Source organism: Populus trichocarpa, chromosome 10, assembly GCF_000002775.5.
Source record: "Populus trichocarpa isolate Nisqually-1 chromosome 10, P.trichocarpa_v4.1, whole genome shotgun sequence".
Lineage (NCBI taxonomy): Eukaryota > Viridiplantae > Streptophyta > Magnoliopsida > Malpighiales > Salicaceae > Populus > Populus trichocarpa.
Window position 1 is genome coordinate 13963232 of NC_037294.2, and position 24094 is coordinate 13987325.

The following is a 24094-nucleotide window of genomic DNA, read 5'->3' on the forward strand; positions in this document are numbered from 1 at the left end:
CCCCTAAAATTGGGTCATTTTGGCCCCGAAGGGCCTAAACACAACTGTTTATGTTACAGTCAACAAGCCCTCTTGAACATGTGATGAAATCTTGGAGATGGCAGTCATTTTCATGTTAATTTTTCCAAAAATGAATGAATGCATTTGTTGTGAAAGCATGAAGAGAAAAGAGCAGCAGCAGCAGGGGAATGCTCTGAGTATCCAGGCTTCGGTAAACTTAACCAGCAATCATCAATTGGACTGTGATTTAATTAGAAACATTCAAAAAACAAATTAGCAGATGATTATGAATTTCTGATAGATTTGTACTGTCCTTTTTTACTGCGCGAACCATGACGACAGGTTTTGCTTTCACCATTGCTGCTATATGGTATCAACAATGTTCATCAAAAGAACAATGAATTAGTAACAAAATCTGAGCTACATAAATAAAATTAGTGCTTCTATTAATTAGGATTAATATTATTGAAGCGGAGCACATGTAAATACATGCAAGGGAAAAACCTAAAAATTTCCATGTTTTATATCTTGTAACATGAAGGAATAAAGAATCATAGAGCTGTAAACTCCAAGCTCTTCGAGAGGGAATATGCAACATTTATACAAATGAATAAAGAATGAAACTATTCTGTAAACCTATGAGTTGAAATGCATGATTTTGGGAGCAAACCTCAATAGCCTATCTAGAGCATTAGGCCAGAATTTCCTTGCAAACAAGAAACAAGTGTTGGTGTGATTCCCATTATACACACATTTGCTGCCACTTCTCATCCTCTCCAAAAACTCAATGGTCACCTCTGTCCTTAAAAACTTAGCAGGATGAGGCCCACCTCTGGACCAGTCAACCCAAGTCAAAGTCCTATTTGAATTCCTCTTCGAATGCTTCATAGTCACAAATGTTGGTAAGTAATGCTCATCAGAGTAACATTGTCCCGTGCAGTACTTTTGGAATAGGGGAAAATATTTTCGGTCCGAGACAATTTCAATGGCAAGGTCTCGATCTATTTCGAACCACTGTGAGCCTTTCCTCCATTGGTCGATTTTGATCCCAGGTCTCATCCGTGGACTATATCGGCCATTACCTACTGGACCTTCTAAGACATAGGACTCCACGTGACTTTTGGTTGAGTTCATTAGGTAAGTGTAGACAGTGGAGAAGTTAAAGAGTGGAATGCATGATTCCGAGAGGAGAACAAAACGTTGGTTAGCAATGTCAAGGAGTGCATTGGCTAATAGTCGTCTTTCAGCTTCAATCATGTTTGCATTTCCCCATTGAACAACCTGCATCATGGCACGTAAGCAGGAAATTGAGCAACCATAATTAACAAAAAAGAACCGTAGAAACTGTGCTATAGAATATCAAGAAAAAGCAGTCTAATAATTCACGCAGACAACTAGATCTTTCTTTTACGCTGTTTTTCTGTTGATTAGATCTTTTAGACCTTCATTAATATTCTTATGTCAAGACCTTCATGAATCCCATGGACAACAAACAACATGTCACTGAACAAATTCCACTTCAACTTAAAATGGCTAGGAATGGGTCATCATATATAGAACCTTAATGTACATGCTGTGTGCGCGTGCTTATTTATTACTGTGCTAAATTTGATATGTAAACGAGTACATATTTGTGGCGGTAGAGATTTTGTTTAGAGAGGAGCGGTGCTTGAGATTGGCATGACCTCCTTTGTTTTTTAGCTAAATGGCAATTTCTCATACACCTGCATTGAGTGGAGAAATGGATCTCTATTGATCTCCAGTCTACTGTGTGATACAAAAGGCATTCATTTTATCTCTTCTAGGAAACAACCTAGGTAGTTTCTCACGCGCGTATGGCTATATGTATATATATATATCCTAAGGCTTCTAATCCTTTTCTTTTTTGATAGAAATCAAAAAGGGCTTTAATCAATCAAGTATTGCTATTAAGAAAAAAAATATCAATCATTAATTAATAATTTGTGCAATAGATGTAGGACATGGATGCTAAGGATCAAAACAATTGGATAAGAAATGCTAAATTCACATGATTAAGCCACACGAAATTATGCGATAAATTAACTAACCTTGCTGGGAATTCTTCTGCCATGAAACACAGGACTTTCGGGCTCTGATTCATTGTAAGATGGACTTGAATGCACATAAATTGAGTACAACCCATCATGCCCCTTGAAGAATTTCTCCCACAGTGGAGCCATCAAAACTGGCCCCTTTGTCAAAAACATAAAAGCAACCTTCGGAACTCTATCAAATGGAAACTCACGTATGTTTGGAGTCACGGAAGCTCTCCACAGCAATTCCTTTTCATCCATATCATGCTTAACATCAGGCACCTTCAGATATTCTTTCAAGCCTACGCGAGGAGGCAGCTTGAATGTTGGCGATGCTGTTGTGGTAGTGGTAGAAAAAGAGAAATGACTGACTTGTAGATTGAATGATATGTTGTTGAGATAGGAACTAAGAATGACTCCGGTGGCAAGACCACAGCCAAATAAAAAGAAGAGAGAAAGGACATTGATGAGTTGCAACTGGGCATTGAACAGCTTTGTAAATGCAGTGACCAGATTCTGGTTTTGAGTTTGACCCTTCATGGTAATTGGTTGCTTTAATTTGATATGTGAAAGGAAAGAGTTCAATAACTCGAAAGAACTAAAGTAGGGGTAGTGGTAGTCTTGCTTGCGAAGGCTTCAGGATTATTCTTTTATTGATCCAATAAGCAGTTCTTTCCTTCGAGCACAAGAGATGTCAGTTGGAAAAAATGATGATATCTTAAGAATAAATGATACTGTCAAACAAACGTTTGTTGTAAGCAGTGCTAGAAGGGATCGATGGCCACCAAACACACAGATAGATGTGACGATAAGTAGAGTTGTTTGTTAGAAGTTTGTGTAAATTAAAAGCTAATAAAAAGAAATTAATACGAGACGCTAACTATTACATATATATATATATATATGCATGCAAAGATAGATGGGGAACTTCTTAAAGCAAAGGCGATCAAGCATATTTAATGGAGAATTTCAAGGAAGAAATGACAATTTTGATGACTTTTGAGAGAGGGAGAGAGAAGGAGAGACGGGAAATCTCTAGAGAGTGGTGTGGAAATCAGAAGATGAGATGCCGTTGGCTTAAATTTGTGGTGCGACCCCATTTCATGACGGTGGCTTTCTGGTTCATTGTTTTAAAATCACGACTTCTTTTTTTTTTTTTTTTAATAATGAAAATTACGACTTTTTCTCTCTTTCAACAGGGAATCCATCGTGTTCAAACATTAAAAAAGAAACCACGTGGAATAATTCAGAAGCAAGCTGTTTTTGTCTCCACAAGATACAGCTAGTTTTTTTTTTTTTTTCTAAGCTCATTTATAGAAAATCTCATGCCTTGAATAAGTTGGTTTTATTCATTCAATAATTTATTTATTTAAAATATATAATATATAGAATTAGCATTATACCTTCTCTCTTCTATTTTTTTTTTCTTTTTTTCTTCGAAATGAATAACTTGGTAGGGGCAATTAAAGTAACATATGTGTGCTAGCTAGTTACCAACTCTGACCTTGTCTGAATTTGGAAAGCTTAAAGGCCCTTTTGACTTTGAAGAATAATTTTAGCAGCACAGCGTTGGCAACTAAGAATGAGAGGCCGCCGGCCCGCCAGTTAATACATTTGCATAGAAGGAAGGTTCTTTACAAGTTGGCTCAACATACACGTCTTGTGAGTTGTTGGTAATCAGTGAAGGGCTGCCATGGGAGAGTTGGCCACCCTACAGGGACCAGACCAAGAGAATTAATTTTATTATTCATGCAATTGACTAAGAAATCATTGCCAGCGTTGCATGCTGACCGTTCAAGAAAGAATATTAAACCCTAAATCACTCCTAACATCATGGAGTGGCCACCGGAATGCATCAGCACAGCGCGGTTGGTTTAAGAAATCACGTGTTCCTCCATTTAATAGTTCTTGTAGGAAGATTCTGAGAAGAAAAAGGGAAGGAAAACAAAGAAAAATAATAGCCCTTATGTCTAATTTAATTGGAACAGAGATTTTATATTGTCCATGACGGGGTGAATATTCTCACCGCCCATCACCATCTTTCTTAGAATTATCACTATCATTAATTGTTACCTGCAACGAAACTTCCCCTTTTTTTGCATATTAATGATTTTGATTTCTTTGAGAATGGAAATAACTAGAATAAGTTCAGACACAAACAACTAGGTAAATTAGTTTCTTACTTGTCCCATTTGAATTCTTAATGAAATTCTCTATCGCTCTATAATTATATCAAAAAATTTTATTTTACATTGAAGTAGTAGTTGTTGCTTTTTATTTAAAAATATATTAAAATAATTTATTTTTTATTTTTTAAATTTATTTTTGATACCAGCTTATCGAAATAATTTAAAAATATTAAAAAAAATTTAATTTAAAATAATAAAAAATCAATTTTCATGAAAACACTACGGCAAAAACAAAACAAAGTCACTCTTACAAGTTTAAACCATATTTTATTAATGGGAATGGGCCACAAAATCAAGCCTTAATATTCTCTTAAACCTCGAACAGCCATGGTAGCCCATTTCAACTGGCCCAAAAGCTTTCATTGAAATAGCCGGCGAGTAACTTGCGAGTTGAGAAATGGGCAGCCTTCGAACGTCATTCAGCTGAAGTGGTCTTCTGAAATCTGAACTTCAAATCCAAACAAGAAGTTCTCCCCGAAAATATAAATGACGGGTCCCTCAGGATGTGAGAATCTGAAATACAACCATGGTAAAAAGAAGAAGAAGAAAATCAATGTAAAAGATCAGGTTGGGTATGAGGATAATGGTAGTAACCCTCTGACCGAGGAAAACAAGGTATAACCATGGTAAAATCTGAAATACAACCATTTTTTTGGTTCCTGTGTAATCCGAATCCTATCTATGCAACTGTAATTATCTTTGTCACTAAGGAGTCATTTTATTCGTGATTTTGTTATAATTAAAATCATCCCACTAGTTTTGCTTCTTGATCGAATTGTATTAATTGCTCTTAAAATAGCTAGACATCATGAGGTTTCTAATTAAGAGCGAAAACCAAGCAATCCTGGAGCTATCCTTAGCAAAGAGTCTAGAGTACTTGGATGAAACTTCCTTGCAAAAAGGAAGCAAACTGTGGTGATGCCACCGTTATATGTACAATTAAACCCATTCCTGATCTGATTCAAGAATGCTTCAGAGACATCCTTTCTCACAAATCTTGTAGGGTGAGATCCACCACCAGACCAATCAACCCAAGTGATGCTCCTATTTGAGTTCAGCTCAGGGGAAATTTTGGTTACTAGAGTTGGGAAGTAGTGCTCATCCATGTAACACGGAGGCCTGCAATGATCTCTAAAAACAGGATAGTATTTCACATCAGATATCATCTCGATCGCAACCTTGCGGTGAGCTTCAAACCACTGGGAACCTTTACGCCAATCAGATAATGTCACAGTTGGCCGCATTCTCTTGTTGTATCGACCACGCCCCGTGTGTCTTGGGTCATCAAATGAACCTAGGAAGCTTTGGTTTGAGTTCATAAGGTAGTTGTAGATTGTGCTGAAATTGAATACTGGAATGCAAGTCTCGGAGAGCAGTACAAATCTTTCATTGGAGAAGTCGAGTAGAGCATTGGCCAATAAACGTCTCTCAGCATCTATCATAGTTGCTCTCCCCCATTCAGCTGGCTGCAAGAAACACTTTAAATGCACTGGATATATGCATATCAAAAAAATTAAAGCCTATAATATTCTTCTACTTCCTTTGGGAGGCCAAGTTTTGCCTGTCAATACATATACGAACTGAAAGCAAGAATAAATTTATGAGTTATGACCTTGCTTGGTATCTGACGCTGGTAGAAGACTGATGATTCAGGGTGTTGATTTGTGAATTCCGGTGACTTGTGGAGGTAGATTGAGTAGAGACCTTCGTGTCCCTTGAAGAACATTTCCCAAAGTGGGGCCAAAGGCAGACTCCCTCTGGTCAAGAACATGAATGCAACCTTTGGTGTACGATTGTAAGGGTATTCATCAATATGTGGCACCATTGAGGCTCGCCATAATAGCTCCTTGTCATTCATAGAATGACACAGTTCCTTTGGAGTTACCCAGTCTCTCAAGCTTGTCATTGGAAATTGCGATGGTTGCAAGGAAGGAGGAGATAAAAAAGAGTTGCAAAGAAAATATGGACATGGAGACCCAGATGATAGTGGGGTTAAAGTAGCCAACTGATAGTAAGAATAATCTTCGGATACCAGATATTTCTTGACATTATTATTTATGAACATTGCAAGAATCACAACAAATGACACCATTGACAAACATAAAACTACAGTGGTTGTAGCTTGAAGACTGCCTTCTCTAACTTCTTTTCTAAAACGTATGGACAGGTCTTTTAGAAACACAGTGATCTTACACTGCTTCATTTCCCTCCCTACCTCCCTGTCTCTAGCTTAAAACTTGTACCACCTACAAAATGGTTTGATTTTCTTCTATTCAAATCAGCGATGTTTTTAAACCTTTAAACCAAGACAGCGTGATCGGAGAATTTGGGAAGGCCCGAGACGTTAAAAAAAGAGCAAGGTAAATGTTGCTTGAGCACATGGGAAATGCCAGAACTGGGAGGATTAGAAGCGTGAATTTCAAGACATACCTGATTTTCTGAGAAATGAAGGAAAAGTTGGGATTGATTTACTGCTATTGGCTGTGGGGTGTTACTGATTGAAAGGTATGGATGTTGTGGCTCTGGATCCATCACACACTCCCATGCGTGAATAAAGCAGGGAGAGGATCAAGAATATCATGTGTTGGACAGTGAAATCAGTGAAGGCCGAAGCATTTACCATGCTAGAGGTTTGTTCAATGTGAAATTTGGAATAAATTATTAGGAGAGAGAGGGAGAAAAAAAGAGAAGCTTAGCACATGACATATTAGGCAAAACTAAGAAAAAACAAGAAGATTAGAAGAGGTGTGAAAACCAGAGAGCAAAGGAAAGATTTTAAAACTATGCTTCTGGATAAAGAAAACGATATAAATTTCTTCTATATACCCGTGCTTCCATGTTCTCTGAAGGAATTTTATTCATACAATATCAACATGTAGAATCTCTAATTGAATACATTGATGAATTTCTAAATGAAAGTAAATAAATTATTATCGGGGAAGAGAGAGCTCCTCAAACCGGCACTGTTGAGATTGAGTGATCATAGTTTGACGCGTCCATAAACACCATTTAGGTCCAAACCCTAGCACAACAGCTCAACACAATTAACTCAGAAACAAAATAGCAAGATGTTTCATAATCATCAAAACATATTAATCTGAGAGAGTTGGTTCAATAATCGTGCCATTCTATTCAGTGGAAGATTATCTCACTGTGGGGGGTTCAAGATCAAGAGTACTAGTTTCATTTCATACGACATGGCAACACTTCAACATCATTCATCACAAGTAGCGACATGGTAGCACTTGAATACAACCTGAATGTCCATGACTGCGGTAACACTAAGACTAAGAGAGATATCCACTCATCAAGATCACATAAAAAAAAATTACTTAGAATTTCACATTACATTTATATAGAGCTGGGGCAATATGTAGTGCATGTTATCCTTAGTATATGGATGCCGAAATCCTTCTCAATTAAGGAGATACTCAGATTGGTTAACCCACATGTTTAAAGCTTTGTAAAGCCAAGTACTTCTGTTGCCGAGAAATTGAACATCATAGCCATCCTTATCAATATCAACGAGTGACTTCGTAGAAGCACCTTGTATCATAAATGGGCCTTTCTTTATAAGGTCAGCACTAGAGTGATATTTCATAGTTTATTTCTCTAATCAGTCCCGCTACCAAGTATCCATCTACATTGCAAGCAATCTTTTATTTCTCAGATTACAAGAGTGATATTTCATAGTATAAGGTCCACATAGTTGAATGACTACGGAGAATTTCAAGGGAAGGGGTCCGACCTAAGAGATGTAGTGGGCGAATGTGCCAGACACAGCAGCTCTCTTCACTTGGGCTCAATTTTACCCACCTTCTCAGCAAATGCAATCAAACTGCAATTGAAAGTGTCTACAGAGAAGCCCTGCACACTCTCCGAGGAATAGTTGGAATTTAGCAAATTTCACTAATTTCTAATCGTTATCCTATACAGCATTGCTGTTTCCAAATTTTCCAAGACACAAGGAATTGCTAAAATTCCATAACAGTATGAATCTCACACAAAAAAGGTAAATAACTTGAGCAGGTGAGCAGATACAGCCAGTTTCATGTGGATTATCAGAAGCTCAGGGCAAAAAATACACTGAGGTAATCATGTGTTCAAAAAAACATCTGTTAGCAAATGCACCTGCTTGAAAATTTAAAGATAAAGATCTAACCCTTCGCTTCCATGGACATACAGGTACTATACATACGATTGCTGCTACAAGATTATGTGGATATTCTCTATAGTCAAGGTCACAAACCATAAAATAGATATATCAATCAAACCCCGCCCCTCCTTTTTCCCAATATGCACTCATCTTATCGCCAGAGGTTATATCCTGTCCAAAACATACAAGTTCCGTATGTATCCAGCTATTATCCCCTACTGTCCATAATAAGCCTTTTAGTGTAACTGAGAATCGTTAACTTCTTTTTTTATTTTAAATTTGCCTAAGTCCTTTATGAGTATGAAAAGAAAGCATAGGGACTATTGGCCTATGAATGAATACACAGAGAAACTAGAACCATCCTGTACAGCCATTCATACATGCATTGAAAGGGGGAAAAAATTGTAACATAAAGGTGGAAGAAATTACCTTCGGCAACTTATTTTGTTGATTCAAATGATCCACATGAAGTCTCACATTTGATGCAGCATGGTACCAAAGACTGCGATCAACCCCCGAATATACATCGGCAACTATGTCGAATAATGTCTTAGCTCCATTTTCTATAGCTTCCAAGATGGATAATTCTCTACTTCTACGGTTCCTGTGGAATAAAAGAAAAAAAAATGCAATTTAGTATTATACAACTCTTCATAATCATTATTGTTTAGCGAGCTACAATATTGAGTTGGCTAACTAGTAAGAGTATTGGTCAATTTATACAGCTTGGTGAACCAAAATTGAACAGCGTGTGCACCTTACATGAAATTGCAAGTCTAAACTAGATAAAAGTATTGTTTTCTAACTCAAAATAGTCCATCCTGAGATCTTACTAATGTACAGAGAAAAGAAAAATTCCTAATTTGAACTCGTAAAGATAAGTCTCTATCGTCCTGCAATAGCCAAATCTCATATAAAAAGCTTAACGAAAAGCACAATAATACACTGTGGCGGCTAAAGAAAGGAAAATGATTTATTCATACTTTAGATATCCGCAAAGCATGTGCTTTGGCCACAAATTAACTCTTCCATGCATTGGGATCAAGACATGTGGGGCAAGCTCAATAAATTTGTAAGTAGATCGGAAGTAATCCTGCATAAACAACAAACCTCTTCACTAAGATGTTCAAATTATAGATTCTATGTATATAAAAACTTGGACAGAGGCAAGTTATTTGAATATTATTATTATATTACATTCCATTTTTCCATTACAGTTTGACTGATTTAGCAACCTCATGAACTGCATACCACAAAATCTAAAAATATCAACTAACCAAACTTTCTATTAGAAGGCCTTAGTGGGACTCTAAGGTTTCTGTAAATTCTGTTCCAGCCCCACTCTTGCCCTGGATCAGTTAAATCTCTCTGGAAAACAAATCTCTGATCTTCTCAATTACTAGTCCACCCGTATCCATTTCAGAACAACCATTAATTTTCAAATTCAAAGGCTATTCTATATCACATATTCTTTAGTCAAACACCATTGTAATACAAAAGAACATATCAATACAACAATGAAACAAACAACAGGATTAGATTGATGGAACAAGCAAATTTAACTCCTGTTAGCAGTGCATATATTAAAGCACGGGATTAATAATGTAGTTGTATCATTGTGGCTTATTATCTACTTACGGCCATATTTCCACCAGAAGCAACGTCCAGGAGGGCACTTCCTTGGCTGCAACAAACCCACAAATACATTAGGAACGCAGATCCTAGAGAGCAATATGAAATAATTAGAACAAAAACTACATAAATGCTAGGTTCTTCTGTGCGGGTATGTGCAATGGCAGAAGGTGAGTAAAATTGTTGGGAGGCTAAGTTAAATATAATACGACTTTAAAGGAAAAAATTCAGAGGGACCAAATTAGAATATCACAAGGATCAATATGAAAAATATGCAAAACTGCTGGGAGCATGATGAATTTTTGAAAATTTTGAGGGGGCGTAGGCGAGCCTGTTCAAGAACAGCTTATGTGCGGCTGTTGCACCTGGGCGTGCAGGGGGCGGGGGATTTGCTCCAGAGAGTTTATATGCAACTGAATACTGGAACTGAGTGCTTTGTTCATCAGGAAAAAAAAAATAGAATGCCACATCGGGGGAACTTGAAAGTGGGAAAAAAACTCCCATTTAAAAGATTGAAATCCTTTCAAGTCTCAATTACAGCTTCATAGTAAATTTGAAACGACTGTTTGGCTATCCTAACTGGGAGTTCTTTTTTATTCATCATATGAACCAATTATCAATTTCCATGTCTTCACTCACAAACATGTGCAAACAGTCACTAATGTAGAGGAGAAAATACAGACAACATGATTATATAAAATTTATCCATAGCCTTCATTTTCTTTCCAATTACACAAAAATGCAATGCATAAATATACAAATGTCAAGGGCAGTTTTCTTTTTGGCTCCACAACAATGATTTCCTTTTTTATTGACATATGATTTGAAATCATGGAAATGATAAGCCCTCCGCAATTCCATCATAGCATCATTTCCTTAGTTATAAATCACATGGTTAAGACTGCCCTCAAGATGATAACACGGTCCCATCAAGAATCTATTTTTAATGAATAAGTGCAGTCTTCTAAGAATCTTACCCCACACAATGATCACCTACAATCAACGAGTGAGTTTCGACATGAAGCAGTGCCAAATGCCCATCTGTATGTCCCTGTTTGAAGAAAACTCTATATTTCAGCTAATAATTAAAAAGTAGGCCTTCTTTCATGGGTTGGGCGAATAAGTAGCCAGTTCTACCAACATGCACGAAATATGAAGAACACAAATTTTGATGAAACTTGGTTTATCATCTCACAACTACAAATTCCAAACAAATCACATAGAAAGAATTACCGGAGCAAAAATGATATTCAATCTCTGACCACCAATGCAAATGTCTTCTCCTCCAGAAACTGAGATGTGACCAAGCGACCAGTCATCTGCAAAATATATGGTGTCTACTAAACTTCCATGAAGTGAATGAGATTGAAAATAATGTTTATTAACCCAGGAGCAGTTGATTCATGGACATTATATTACTATTTAAAATTGATGCTTATGATACAAAGAAAAAGAACATTTTTTTACAGATGTCATATATTTAAACACTACATAACAAAATGATATTATCACAATGCTGTAGTAATTATAACCTTTCCTAATGCGGCACATTGTGTTCTCATGTGCTAATAAAGTTGCATTAGGATTGCATTTTTGGATCACAGAAAGGCCTGAAACAAACCACGATACAGCAAATCAGAACCAAAGTAGAAAAGGTGATATTTAAGAGTTCAGGCGAAGTGTAAGTTATGATCCTAAAGTGCATGTTACAACATTTTTACATATCTTACCATCAACATGATCTCCGTGGTGATGGGTAACAAAGACGACCAACTTTTTAGACAGAGCAGCAACAATTTGCAAGAGCTGATCAAGCAAAATAAAACACCAATCAACTTTTTAATTCGAAGAATTGCACAGCTTACAAGAATAAAATATTTAAGCCACTGTTTGCAATTTGATTGACATCATTAACACCAGCCACAACAAAATATAAAAAATGAAATAAAATAAAATGACCAAGGTCTTCCCCATACAATAACCACATCATGGTAGGCGCTGGCAAATGGTTATCAAGTTAAATTCAGATCCATATGAGCTTTCTTAGTTCATTTTTTATTTTTGTTTTCAGGTCACTAGAGTAAATTTGACTCAACTAGAGGTTAGATGCTGTGTGTGAAAACTATGGTTTTCAACAAAGTTCTGCAAAGAATTAAGAGGTGGAATATCATTTAACAGCATCGGAGTTGATACTAGGGAGATGCCTTCTATATGCTAAACTAAAAGAACAGTTTGTGTGATATATTGTATGACAGCAAATATTATGGCATCCAAACAAGATGCATCACGCACTTGGATCAATAGCCCAACAGAGAGAATTATAGAGACCTTGGGTGTATGATCTTGGACAATATGTTTTCCCTTCCATTTAGGTTCTAATGAATTTTTTATTTCAGTAAAATTACGACCTGCTTCCACTTATGAGCTTTTCATCCAATACAATTGCTGCAGCTGCCAGTTAAGTCAAGAAAATGTAGGCTGCATAGTGGGAAGAATACATTGAATACATATTGCATGCCCAATTTCACAAAGAGTTTACTTCTGTTAGGATTTTTGAGCAAAATGTGGCTCAGAAAGAAATCATATGTACAATGCATGCTTCAGAGCCAGTAGCAAACTGACATACCTCCTCATGAAAATCAGCTCGACATCCTGGGTCCACTATCAATGCATCTCCATGGGCTACAAAATTGTAATCTTCACTTTCATTTTTTACACTCTCAGGTGCAAATATAACCAAGTTTGTTGTATGGAAAGGCTTGGCTGTTCTACTTTTCATAGGCACGATTATAACACCAGGTGGATATTCCTGAAAATGAGAATAAATGTCATCTAAATAAAACAACAGACAACAGACAGTGGGGGAGAGGGGGGGGGGGAGTTATATTTAATAACGGAAATACAAGATTTCACACCAATTTGTTTTAGGGTTTTGATAAAAATTAGAAATCCAAAAATTGGATAAGAACCAGTAGCTGAACATCAAATGCATATGCAGTTATCAGAATAGGGCACATTCAAAATCAAATATTTGAAAGAAACATTATAAATAAGCCTCTTGTAACAAATTGTCACGATTGAAAGTGGAATGAATTTCCTTGTTACAATTTCTCGAACACTGCTCTGTCTACAAAACTATTTTAACAAGTCTTCTTTTTTGCTATTGTTTAGGTGGAGCATAAAAGCATAATAACCACTTAAACATGGAGAGAAATGCTGATAAAAATAGCGAGTGTCCAAGTCAAGTAGGTTCTGATTTCCACAACTGTCATTTTCCATAGTAAGAGAATCGTTTAACAGGCAATTGAGAACCAGTTTAATCAATAAAAAACTATAATTCCAAAATATGTTTCTTACAGAAATGCATCCAGCAAACCTGATAATGCAAGGCAGTATTCACTTTCTCTGAAGATTGTGCCGAATCATTTATAAGACCAAGAACTACCAAAGGTCCCACACGATCACTACTTTTTTTCACATCCACAAGCAAGCTCAAACAACTTTGGATAGACATCCACTTACACAGCTCTGCATTTGTAATTCCATTCATTCCAAATTAGTTTTGCGAGCCTCACCAAAGATACAATGGTAGTACTAATAACTAAAACAGAACCAAATTGAAATGTCTATTAGACAACTATATATTTCCAAACACGAAGCATTTCTAGGTCCATCAATGTGAGTTTTAACAAATTCTACTGTAACAATCTTCAACCTCAATTCTCTACCACCATCAACGTCAGCAGAGATAACTAAATTGTGTGCGCGCGTGTGTGTGATACATAATTAACATAGATAAAATCAAACCTGGTAAGTTTTGATTCCCAGGTAACAATTTCCCTACAATGTACACTCTATGAACTGGCAATCCTGGGCCAAACTCAGCTTCCTCTACAAGCTTCAAAAATCTCCACTCTCCTCCATCATTTACCTTAAACCCCACTTGCTCCAAAACCTTAAGAAACAAAAACCAAGAAAGCCCAATTCATTAATCAATAATACAAAACAAACACCCAAATTATAATACAAAATCAACTCATAGGATTACCTTGCTAATAGCCGATTCAACATCGAATTTTCCCAAATCGGTCCTCTCCAAGCCTTCTATAACAATACTACTAGACTCCAATTCTCCTTCTTCAAGGTCCAGCTTTGTTGAGGGTAAGTCCCAGAGATCGGAGTCAACAAATGTATCATACTCTTCGATGCCGAATTTTGGAGGCGGGTTTTGCTTTGCAAGGAGAAATTCGGCTTCGTCTGAGGGGTTTTTGAGGATTAAAGCTAGGTTGTAAGTGGCCATTTTTACTTCGACTTTTTTAGAGAGGTTGAAGATGGTGAGATCAGTGAGGGAAGAATTAGGTGTTGATAAAGACAGATGGAGGGTCAATGCAGTAGTTGTACAGATATAACGGTGAAGTGGTAGTTGAGTTTATTGAAAGACAGTTGTGGTGGTGGGTTTGGTCGGTATTACCGTTAATAAAGGACATCCCACTTTTTATCCATTGTAATTCGTTATTTAAAATCTCTATATTCAATTTACTACAGAAGAACATAAAGTTCTGTCAGATTACATTTTTTCTTGATAGAATTCTATGTCATGATATATATATATATATATATGTTCACAAGAATAAAAGAAAACTAGCTAATTAATACAAATATAAGAGCCTTTGTAAAAATCATAATGCTATTTTATTTAATTGTATTGACATTATGCAACAATGGTTTGAATTAGCATTTAAAATTTCATATTCTCCTTCCCTTAGAGAAATACATCTGACTAACGCAGTCGTGTCTTCGATGATTTTCTACTGATAACAACCTTCTTCTTGTTTTATACCCCATCCCTTCTTTCTTCTTCTTCTCTTCTTCTTTTTTTTTTTTAATACTTGTGTCTTTTGGACTGCAAATAACTTTAAAATCTATATCTATATGATACAAGACTTTCAATTTCTTACGGTTTGTGCCTTTAGAACAAAAGTTTTGTTGTTGCTTCTTGTTGTTTAAATAAGAATGGAAATTTGGTCAGTTCTGGATGCAGATTTTCCCTCCAATTGGGTTTGACAGTGCCACTCATTTCATCAGCTGAGTAACAGTTTTGGATGCATGTTATCCATGGATGACGAAATTCTTATTGTTTAGGATATACTCATATGAGAAATCTTATAATACTCAAACGATATATTTATTGAATATCTATATCATATAAGAGAAAGGAAAAATCATTTCTGATAATATAACTGGTTATAGTATAGGTTTAGCACCATAAAATTTTCCATACCGAGATTGGTTCACCTACATGATTAAAGCTTTGAGAAGGCAACTATTTCAGTCGCAGAGAAATTATACATCGCAGCTATCCATAGTAATATCAGTGATTGGCTTTGTGGAAGCACCTTGTATCATACTGCCCTTCTTTAGAAGGTTTAGCTGCCGGTGCATTTTTAACATTTTCCATGAAGCCTCAAATACACGATGAATAATCACCGTATGAAAGCCATAATGCGTCGACTGTTTTCCAGAAAGCCGCAAATTGTACACCCTTACCTCTCTTACTTTCAGGTGAACTTGTACTTCAAGGAGTAGAACACGGCGAAGCTGACCACTGCTCCACCGATTAGTATTTTGGGTATATGTACGTTCTTGGACCGTGACAGAAATTCAGCAGCAAGATATGCCCAAATCCATCTGGATATAAAATGCACCCCGCAAGTCCTTTGGAACTTCTGAATCGAAAATTCCTACAAGGCAGTATTCTCTGATCACTCCCACGACAAATTATCCAACTTATGTTGCAAGCGATCTTTCATTTATCAGATTGTAAAACAAGATGGAAAAACTTCACAGTACATGGTCCATATAGTTGAATGACTTAACACCTCACAACAAAACTTGATTGATGTTTATAAAATAAAAAGTTGAGAAGTTAATTAACTTAAAAAAAACACTCTAGCTTTTGAAGGAGACAAGGTCCTAAACAAAGAGTGCTTTAGGTTTAAAACCTACACACGCGCATGTGCTGAATGGCTCGGTTTAGGTTTCGAGTCAAGTCAAGTCTAGGTGGCTCGGTTTAGGTTTCGAGTCAAGTCAAGTCTAGGTCTGGGTCTAGGTTTATTGTAAAATAATATTTTAGGCTATAATAGATTATTTTTTACCAACTGAAATTTAGACTTAGACCTGGTTTCCAATTTGTCCAAGACACAAGGAATTGCTACAGTTCCATAAACTAGTCTCCTCACGCACGCACGCACGCACCAAAAAAACCTCGAGTATGAAACTAAAGGTCAGCAGGTAAGAAGGTGTGCCCAGTGTGATGTGGATTACCAGAAGCTCAAGGCAAAAAAGAAAAAGAAAAAACACAATCTGATGGGCATGAAAATTCGAAGACACACACTGTTCAACCCTTTGTCCCCATGAATATATATATACAATACGCGATTGCTGCTACAAGCAGGGACGGAGGCAGAGAGGGTGGCTGGCAGGGGCCCAGCCCCTGGTAAAAAAAATAAAATTCCCTGCCTCCCCCTTGAATATGTGAATAATAGCTGTAGTCAAGGTCAATCCAACCCTCCTTCCATTTTTCCAATATGCACTCATCTTGTTACCATAGGTTATATTCTGTTCAAAACACAAGCTGTGTACGTACACGGCTATTACCCCCTACCATCCATAAGAAGCCTTTTAGTGTAACTGAACCAGTTTTTTTTCTTTAAAAAAACATTCTTCAAGCCCTTTATGAGTATTACCCCCCCCCCCTGGTTTATTACTGTCGATGAGTGACAACAAAGAATGCATAGGAACTATTTGGTGTTTGCCTATGAATGAATACACAGAGAAACTAGAACCATACTATACAGATGTTTATATTTACTGTTGGAAGGAAAATAAATTTGTAACACAAACATGGCAGAAATTACCTTTGGTAACTTATTTTGTTGAGCCAAATGTTCCACGTGAAGCCTAACATTTGATGAAGCAGGAAACCAAAGACTGCGATCAACCTCTGAATATACATTGGCAACTATGTCAATTAATGTCTTTGCTCCATTTTCTATTGCTTCCAAGATGGATAATTCTCTACTTCTACGATTCCTGCATGAGAAGGAAAAAATCAAGTGCAAATCAGTATCGTGCAACTCTCCTAATCATTATTGTTTAGTGAGCTAGAACATCGAGTTGACTAAAGAGTAAGACCATTGGTCGATTTATAGTTATACAGCTTGGTGAACCACAATTGAACAGCATGCGCACCTATATGAAATTCAAGTCTAAACTAGGTAATAGTATTTATTTCTTGGCTCAAAATAGTCCAGCCTGAGATCTTCCTACTGTATAGAAAAAAGAAAAGAGTGTTCGACCACCTGAACTTGAAAGAAAAATCCTAATCTGAAAACTGTAAAAATAATTCTTCAAGGTCCTGCTTCCTTAACAGTTCAACCAAAAGAACAATGATACAGAGTTGTGGCTAAAGAAAGAAAAGTGATTTGTTTTATACTTTAGATATCCGCAAAGCATGCGCTTTGGCCACAAATTAACTCTTCCATGCATTGGGATCAAAACATGTGGGGCAAGCTCAATAAATTTGTAAGTCGATTGGAAGTAATCCTGCATAGACAATAAACCTCTACAGTAAGATGTTTAAATTAATCCAAGGAAAATAAAAACTCGGACAGCAGTAATTTATTTGAACATTTTTTTATTTTATATTCTATTTTTCTATTACAGTTTGACTGATAGCATATCCATGGACAGCATACCAAGAGTTTAAAAAGAATTGACCGACAACAGTTTCTATTCTCCACAAGGCTCGTAGAAGGCTCAGAGAAACTCAAAGGTTCAGCTCTATTCCAGCCCCACTCCTGCACTAGATGAGCTATTTTCAACCTTAATCCCTCCAAATACATATCCCTAATCTTCTCAAATATTAGTCTACCCATATTGATTGCAGAAAACCCTCGGTTTTCAAATGCTATTCTATATCACATATTCTTTAGTCCAACACCATCGTAATACAAAAGAATATATTAATACATACCGATACCAACAACAGAATAGGTTTGATGGCACAAGCAAATTTAACAGCTGCTGTAGTGCATATATTAAAGCTCAAGATTAATAATGTATTCACTTTAGCTTCTTTATCTACTTACAGTCATATTTCCACCAGAAGTAACGTCCAAGAGGGCACTTCCTTGACTGCAACAAACCCATAGATGCATTAGGAATGCAGATCCTAGAGAACAATATGAAAGAATGAGAATAAAAACTAAAGTGATGCGAGGCTTTTCTGTGTGGGTGAGCACACACACTTGCAGAAAAATGGGAGGGGAAAAGGTAGGTAAACAAGTAGGGGGCTCCTTGGTGTTTATATGCAACTGAAACTGAGTGCATTGTTCATCTGAAGATTTTAGAATACTGTATGGGGCAACTTGAAAGAGGGAAAAAACTCCATTTGACAGGTTGAAATCCATTCAAGTCTCAATTACAGCTCTCCAGTAAATTTGACACAACTTTTTGGCTATCACTTAACTGCAAGATGATCACCATCAATGCTTTCACACACAAACATGTGCAAACACTTAATAATGTGGAGGTGAAAATACAGACAACATGATTATATAAACTTTATCCATAGCCTTCATTTTCTTTGAAATTACACAAAAATGCAATGCATAAATATACAAATGTCAAAGGCAAGTTTCTTTTGGCTCCAACTAATTGTGATTTCCTTTTTATATGAACATATTATTTCATGACATTGAAACGATTAGCCTTTCACTCTTCCATCATAGCATCATTTCCTAATTTATAAATCACATGGTTGAGACTGCCCTCAATATGATAATGTAGTTCTGTCATGAATCTATTGTCAATGATAATTGCAGTCTTCTAAGAATCTTACCCCACACAATGATCACCTACTATCAACGAGTGAGTATCAACATGAAGCAGTGCCAAGTGCCCATCTGTATGTCCCTGATTGAAAACAACCCTATATTTCAGCTAACAACTAAAAAGTAGGCCTTCTTTATGGGGGTGGGTGAATAACTAACCAGTTTCACAAACATGTACGGAATATGAAGTACACAAATTACAGGCATTACAAATTTCGGTGAAACTGGGTTTTCATCTTGTAACTATAAATTCCAAAACAAACAGTCATGCAGAAAGAATTACCGGAGCAAAAATAATATTCAACCTCTGACCACCGATGCAAATGTCTTCACCTCCAGAAACTGAGATGTGATTAAGAGACCAGTCACCTGCGAAATATAAGATATCTACTAAGCTTCAATGAAGTTAACGAGATTGAAAACAAAGCTCATTAACCTGAAAAAAGTTATTTCATGAATCACTGCGCTTAAAGTTGGTGATTATGGCATTAAGAAAATAGATTTTTTAACAAACGCTGTTTTTTAAACACTCCATAACAAAATGATATCATCACTATGCCAAAGTAATTGGAACCTTTCCCAATGCGGCGCATTGAGTTCTTGTGTGCTAATAAAGTGGCATTAGGGTTGCATTTTTGGATGACAGAAAGACCTGAAAGAAACCATTAGACAGCAAATCAGAACCAATGTCTAAACTGTGTAATTAAGTGCGGCACAAGCATCTAAAATGAGAGAGGCACATAACTTAATATTTAAAAAGTTCAGGCAAAAAACACAATTCAGTATGCTATTGTTGTCTCAGCCATTTGGAAAAGTTAGAGAAGTCATAAGGATCATGGTATGCACGGAACGGAAATACTCTAGGCTGGTCTCATGATGCCAAAGTAAGTTCCTATGCTTTTGCATATCTTACCATCTACATGATCCCTGTGGTGATGGGTAACAAAGACGACCAACTTTTTCGACAGAGGAGCAACAACTTTCAAGAGCTGATCAAGCAAATGGTAGAGTGATCAAATTTTTAATTAGAAGAATTGCCATAAAAGAATTAAATATTTAAGCCAGTGTCTGCAATTTGACTGACATCATAGACACCAGCCTAAGCAACAAAAAAAAAATGACTATAGTCTATCCCTGACACAACCAAATCAAGGTATGCACTTGTAAAAGGTTATCAAGTTCAATTCAGTTCTGTATGTACCTTCTTCATTTTATTCTTCTTCTTTTCTTTCAGGGCACTAGAGTGAATTTGATTGGACTAGAGGGTTAGATGTCCTGTGTGACAGCTATGGCTTTCCACAAAGTTGTGCAAAGAATTCAAAGATGAATATTATTTAACAGCATTGGAGTTGATACTTGGGAAATGTCTTTTATAAGCTAACTAAAAGAACAGTTTGTGTGCTTTATTGTGTAACAAGAAATATTACGGCATTGCAACAAGATGAATCATGCACAAAGATAATTGGCCCGAGGGAGAATTTTGGAGATCTCGAGAGTATGATCTAGGACAAATAATTGTTTTCATCTTACAACCTGTTTCCAATATGAGCTTGTCATCCTAAATACAATTGCTGTTGTTGCCAATGTGTCAAGAAAATGCAGTCTGCATTGCGTGAAGATAGCATTAAGACACATTGCATGCCCAATTTCACAAAGAGTTACTTCTATAATGATTTTGGAGCAAAATGTGGCTCACAAAGTAACAAACTGACATACCTCCTTGTGAAAATTAGCACGGCATCCTGGGTCCACTATCAATGCATCTCCGTGTGCTACAAAATTGTAATCCTCACATTTATTTTTTACACTCTCAGGCGCAAATACAACCAAGTTTGTTGTGTGGAAAGGCTTGGCTGTTCTACTTCTCATAGGCACAATTATAACACCAGGTGGATATTCCTGAAAATGTGAATAAGCATCACCAAAAGGGGGGGAGTTATATTTAATAACAAGAAATACAAGTCTTCATTTTAGTTAAGGGGACAGATACCGATATCTTATATAAATCTCAGAAATGTAAAAATCAGATACAGAATAAGTAGTTGAACTTCAAGTACAAATGCAGTAATCAGAATAGGGCACATCCCAAACAAAAAAAATTGAAAGGAACATTATAAATAAACCTCTTGTGACAAAATTGTCGATTGAATACTGGTATACATTTCCGTGTTACATTTTCTAGAACACTTTCTGTTCTACAAAAATATTTTAACAGTTATCTTCTTTTTTTCTTTTTGTTATCATTAAGGTGAAGCATGTAAGCATAATAACTGCTTGAACATTAAGAGAATTACTGATAAAAATAGCAAGCATCCAAGTCAAGTAGGTTTTCATTTCCACAACTGTCATTTCCCACGTGGAAAGATTATTTTCACATGCACCAAGCTTCATAATACGTTTGCTACCAGAAGTGCATCTAGCAAACCTGATAATCCAAGGCAGTGTTCACTTTCTCTGAAGAATGCACGGAATCATTAATAAGACCAAGAACTACCAAGGGTCCCACGCGATCACTACTTGGTTTTACATCCACAAGCCAGCTTAAACAACTCTGGATAGACATCCACTTACACAGCCCTGCATGTAATTACAAGCGATTTAAATTAGTTTTGAGCAACTCACCATAGCCTAGTTAACATTAACAAAACATGCAGTCGATTTAATTGTTCATATAAACAATGAAACAATTTGATATGTTTCTTTGATCTTTGGTTAAGCCGGATGATATGTTTAATGCGGCAATAGATTGACTATGGAATTCCTTTTTCAAAAAGAGGGGGCGGAAAAAAATAACGGCCCAGGGCCCGCAGGCCTCCCTCAGGCCCACACAGGCTTTGTTGTAACAAGCCTGGGGGGTTGTTATTGCACCTCTTTTATTTATCTCTTCTTTTTTATTTTTTATTTCATCCAGGTTCTTAGCCTTTTTTTTTTTCCTTTAGCAACATGCCTATACCTTTTTTTTAATTGGTCCTTTATTTATTTATTTATTTTGCTGCCTTTTCTATTTTATTTTTTTCAATCTCATACTTTAATATTAAGTTTTTATTGAATTTTATAATTTAATATTACATTGATTGTAAATTAATATTTATATTTTCTATCATATAATAAAAAAAAATTAAATCAACTCAGTAGAGTTTATAAAACGGATTACAGTTTTTGCAAGTTAACTAGAGTAAAACTGATCTATTTTTTTATTTTTTTAATTTTTTCTTTGATCCTATCTAGTCAATAAAATTATGTCGGGACAATTCTCATATAATTTAATTTAAAATTGAACTAAGTAAAAAGTCAAGTTTAGATTTTTCATGTTTGAATTGTTATAACAAGTTTAATGAAAATGCATAAAAATTTTCAACAATTTAGATATTGTTTTTCTACGTTCAAAATTTTAATCCAAGCAGCAGCGATAGCGTGGCCATTAAACTAGTAATAACTAAAAACATGATAAAAGTCCATATATTTATGAGGCAAATATCTAAGTCCATCAATTAAAGTTCCACCAAATTCTCTCTTTAGCAAACTTTAAACCCCAATTCTTTAGCAACAGCATCATCACAAAAGCTAACTTGGCTTCAGTGCAATACTCATAGAAACTTACGTTATGAATATGAAAATAATCCTAAGCGGAACCAATCCAAAAAAGAATCCTATATACAGAACCCGAATCTATTTTATCAATAACAACATAGCTTTTTATTACCAGTCAACAAAATTAACACGGCTAAAAACAAACCTGGCAAATTCTGATTCCGGTTCAACAATTTTCCCGAAATGTACACCGTATGAACTGGCAATCCTGGGCCAAACTCAGCTTCCTCTAGATGCTTCAAAAATCTCCACTCTCCTCCATCATTTGCCTTAAACCCCACTTGCTCCAAAACCTACAAAAGCCACATAAAAAAAATGAAACCCGATTTACTAACCGGTAAAACAACACAAACCCACAATTTAAAAACACAAAATTAAACTTGCAAATCACCTTGTTAATAGCCGAATCAAAATCAAATTTGCGCAGACTGGTCCTCTCTATGCCTTCGATAACAAAACTACCAGGCTCCAATTCTCCTTCTACAAGGTCCAGCTTCTTTGAGGGTAAGTCCCAGAGATCAGAGTCAACGAATGAATCATACTCTTCAATTCCGAATTTTGGAGGTGGGGTTTGCTTTGCAAGGAGGAATTCGTCGTCGTTTAAGGGGTTTCCGAGGATTAAAGCGAGATTGTAGGTTGCCATTGTTGGATTAGCTTAGTGAGGTTCAGGAGGGAGAGAGCAGGGAGGGATGGATGATTAGGTTTTGATAATAAATAAAGACAGATGGAGCGTTAATGCGGTGGTTGTACAGAAATAATGGTGAGCTGCGGGTGCGTTTATTGAAGGGACAGTTGGCACGGCGGGTTTTGGTTGGTGTTATCGTTAATAGAGGACAACTACTTTTGTTTATTGTACTAATATCACCATATTTAATTTATTATGGAAGAATATATTTTGTTTTATTTTGGTATATGATATTTTTCTTGATAGAAGTTTTTGTCGTGATTATTAATATCATTTAATTTTCTCACCGTGTTATATAAAATGAAAAAAAAAAACTAATACAAGTATAAGACTATTTGTAAAAGTCAAGTTATTTATTTGTTTTAATGCAAAGATGGTTAGAATTAATACTTGCAATAAAACTTTATTGTCGACTCCCTCAAAAGAAAAACCTTGACTTTTCTAAAGGCAGACAATAAAGTATTTTTAGTTATGATTTTAAATATTTTTTATTTAAAATATATTAAAATAATATACATTTTTTATTTTTTGAAGTTTATATTTTATATTAGTATATCAAAATGATTTAAGAACACAAAAAAAAATTAATTTAAAACAAATAAAAAAATTAATTTATTTTTAAAAAGCACTTTTAAAACAAAGAAACAAATAAATTATTTCTCACGATTCTTTTTTTTTCTTTTTCTTCTTATATAATTTTATATCTAAGTTTCTTGTGACTAAATTTGATCTCTTTCGCAATACAAATAAGTCTCCATCTAAACTTCTTTTCTCTGGTATAAAAAATACAAAAATTAGCTCTTAATAAAGCCAACACTAACCATGCTCTTTTTATATAGCATCGATCCATTTCCTTACAAATTAGCTCTTAATAAAGTCAACACACATGTTTG

General features: G+C 35.8%; 4 protein-coding genes across 9 annotated transcripts; all 4 read right to left on the bottom strand.

Annotated features, from left to right (window-relative positions):
• Nucleotides 1-421: 421 nt before the first annotated feature.
• Nucleotides 422-3139, bottom strand: LOC7475576 (glycosyltransferase BC10). The gene is made up of 2 exons (XM_002315892.4): nucleotides 2070-3139; nucleotides 422-1281 (listed from the first exon to the last, which is right to left on the bottom strand). The coding sequence occupies exons 1-2, from the start codon at nucleotides 2592-2594 to the stop codon at nucleotides 637-639; spliced, it is 1170 nt and encodes a 389-aa protein (XP_002315928.1). The 5' UTR covers nucleotides 2595-3139; the 3' UTR covers nucleotides 422-636.
• A 1463-nt stretch (nucleotides 3140-4602) lies between these two features.
• On the bottom strand, nucleotides 4603-6914 carry LOC7466885 (glycosyltransferase BC10). 2 transcript variants are annotated; one of them, XM_024610475.2, is made up of 2 exons: nucleotides 5856-6914; nucleotides 4603-5721 (listed from the first exon to the last, which is right to left on the bottom strand). In XM_024610475.2, the coding sequence occupies exons 1-2, from the start codon at nucleotides 6444-6446 to the stop codon at nucleotides 5065-5067; spliced, it is 1248 nt and encodes a 415-aa protein (XP_024466243.2). In that variant the 5' UTR covers nucleotides 6447-6914; the 3' UTR covers nucleotides 4603-5064. The 2 variants fall into 2 exon arrangements, with proteins under 2 accessions (XP_024466243.2, XP_002315929.4); XM_002315893.4 differs by having other exon boundaries at nucleotides 4606-5709.
• Nucleotides 6915-7037: 123 nt separating this feature from the next.
• Nucleotides 7038-14479, bottom strand: LOC7466886 (uncharacterized). Of its 4 annotated transcripts, none has more exons than XM_006378410.3 (13): nucleotides 14080-14477; nucleotides 13839-13986; nucleotides 13408-13559; nucleotides 12658-12840; nucleotides 11762-11837; nucleotides 11564-11641; nucleotides 11265-11350; nucleotides 11009-11082; nucleotides 10038-10083; nucleotides 9383-9492; nucleotides 8829-9003; nucleotides 7992-8110; nucleotides 7038-7265 (listed from the first exon to the last, which is right to left on the bottom strand). In XM_006378410.3, exons 1-12 carry the CDS (start codon nucleotides 14329-14331, stop codon nucleotides 8036-8038), a joined length of 1455 nt encoding a protein of 484 aa, XP_006378472.2. In that variant the 5' UTR covers nucleotides 14332-14477; the 3' UTR covers nucleotides 7038-7265; nucleotides 7992-8035. The 4 variants fall into 4 exon arrangements, with proteins under 4 accessions (XP_006378472.2, XP_052312278.1, XP_006378471.2 ...); XM_024610474.2 differs by lacking the exon at nucleotides 7038-7265 and adding an exon at nucleotides 7532-7883 and having other exon boundaries at nucleotides 14080-14478; XM_052456318.1 differs by lacking the exon at nucleotides 11564-11641 and having other exon boundaries at nucleotides 14080-14479.
• A 758-nt stretch (nucleotides 14480-15237) lies between these two features.
• Nucleotides 15238-23309, bottom strand: LOC7466887 (uncharacterized). 2 transcript variants are annotated; one of them, XM_024610472.2, is made up of 12 exons: nucleotides 22908-23301; nucleotides 22662-22809; nucleotides 21351-21502; nucleotides 20642-20824; nucleotides 19839-19914; nucleotides 19500-19577; nucleotides 19209-19294; nucleotides 18934-19007; nucleotides 18182-18227; nucleotides 17527-17636; nucleotides 16949-17123; nucleotides 15238-15772 (listed from the first exon to the last, which is right to left on the bottom strand). In XM_024610472.2, the coding sequence occupies exons 1-12, from the start codon at nucleotides 23157-23159 to the stop codon at nucleotides 15590-15592; spliced, it is 1563 nt and encodes a 520-aa protein (XP_024466240.2). In that variant the 5' UTR covers nucleotides 23160-23301; the 3' UTR covers nucleotides 15238-15589. The 2 variants fall into 2 exon arrangements, with proteins under 2 accessions (XP_024466240.2, XP_024466241.2); XM_024610473.2 differs by lacking the exons at nucleotides 15238-15772; nucleotides 17527-17636 and having other exon boundaries at nucleotides 16980-17123; nucleotides 22908-23309.
• Nucleotides 23310-24094: the final 785 nt, after the last annotated feature.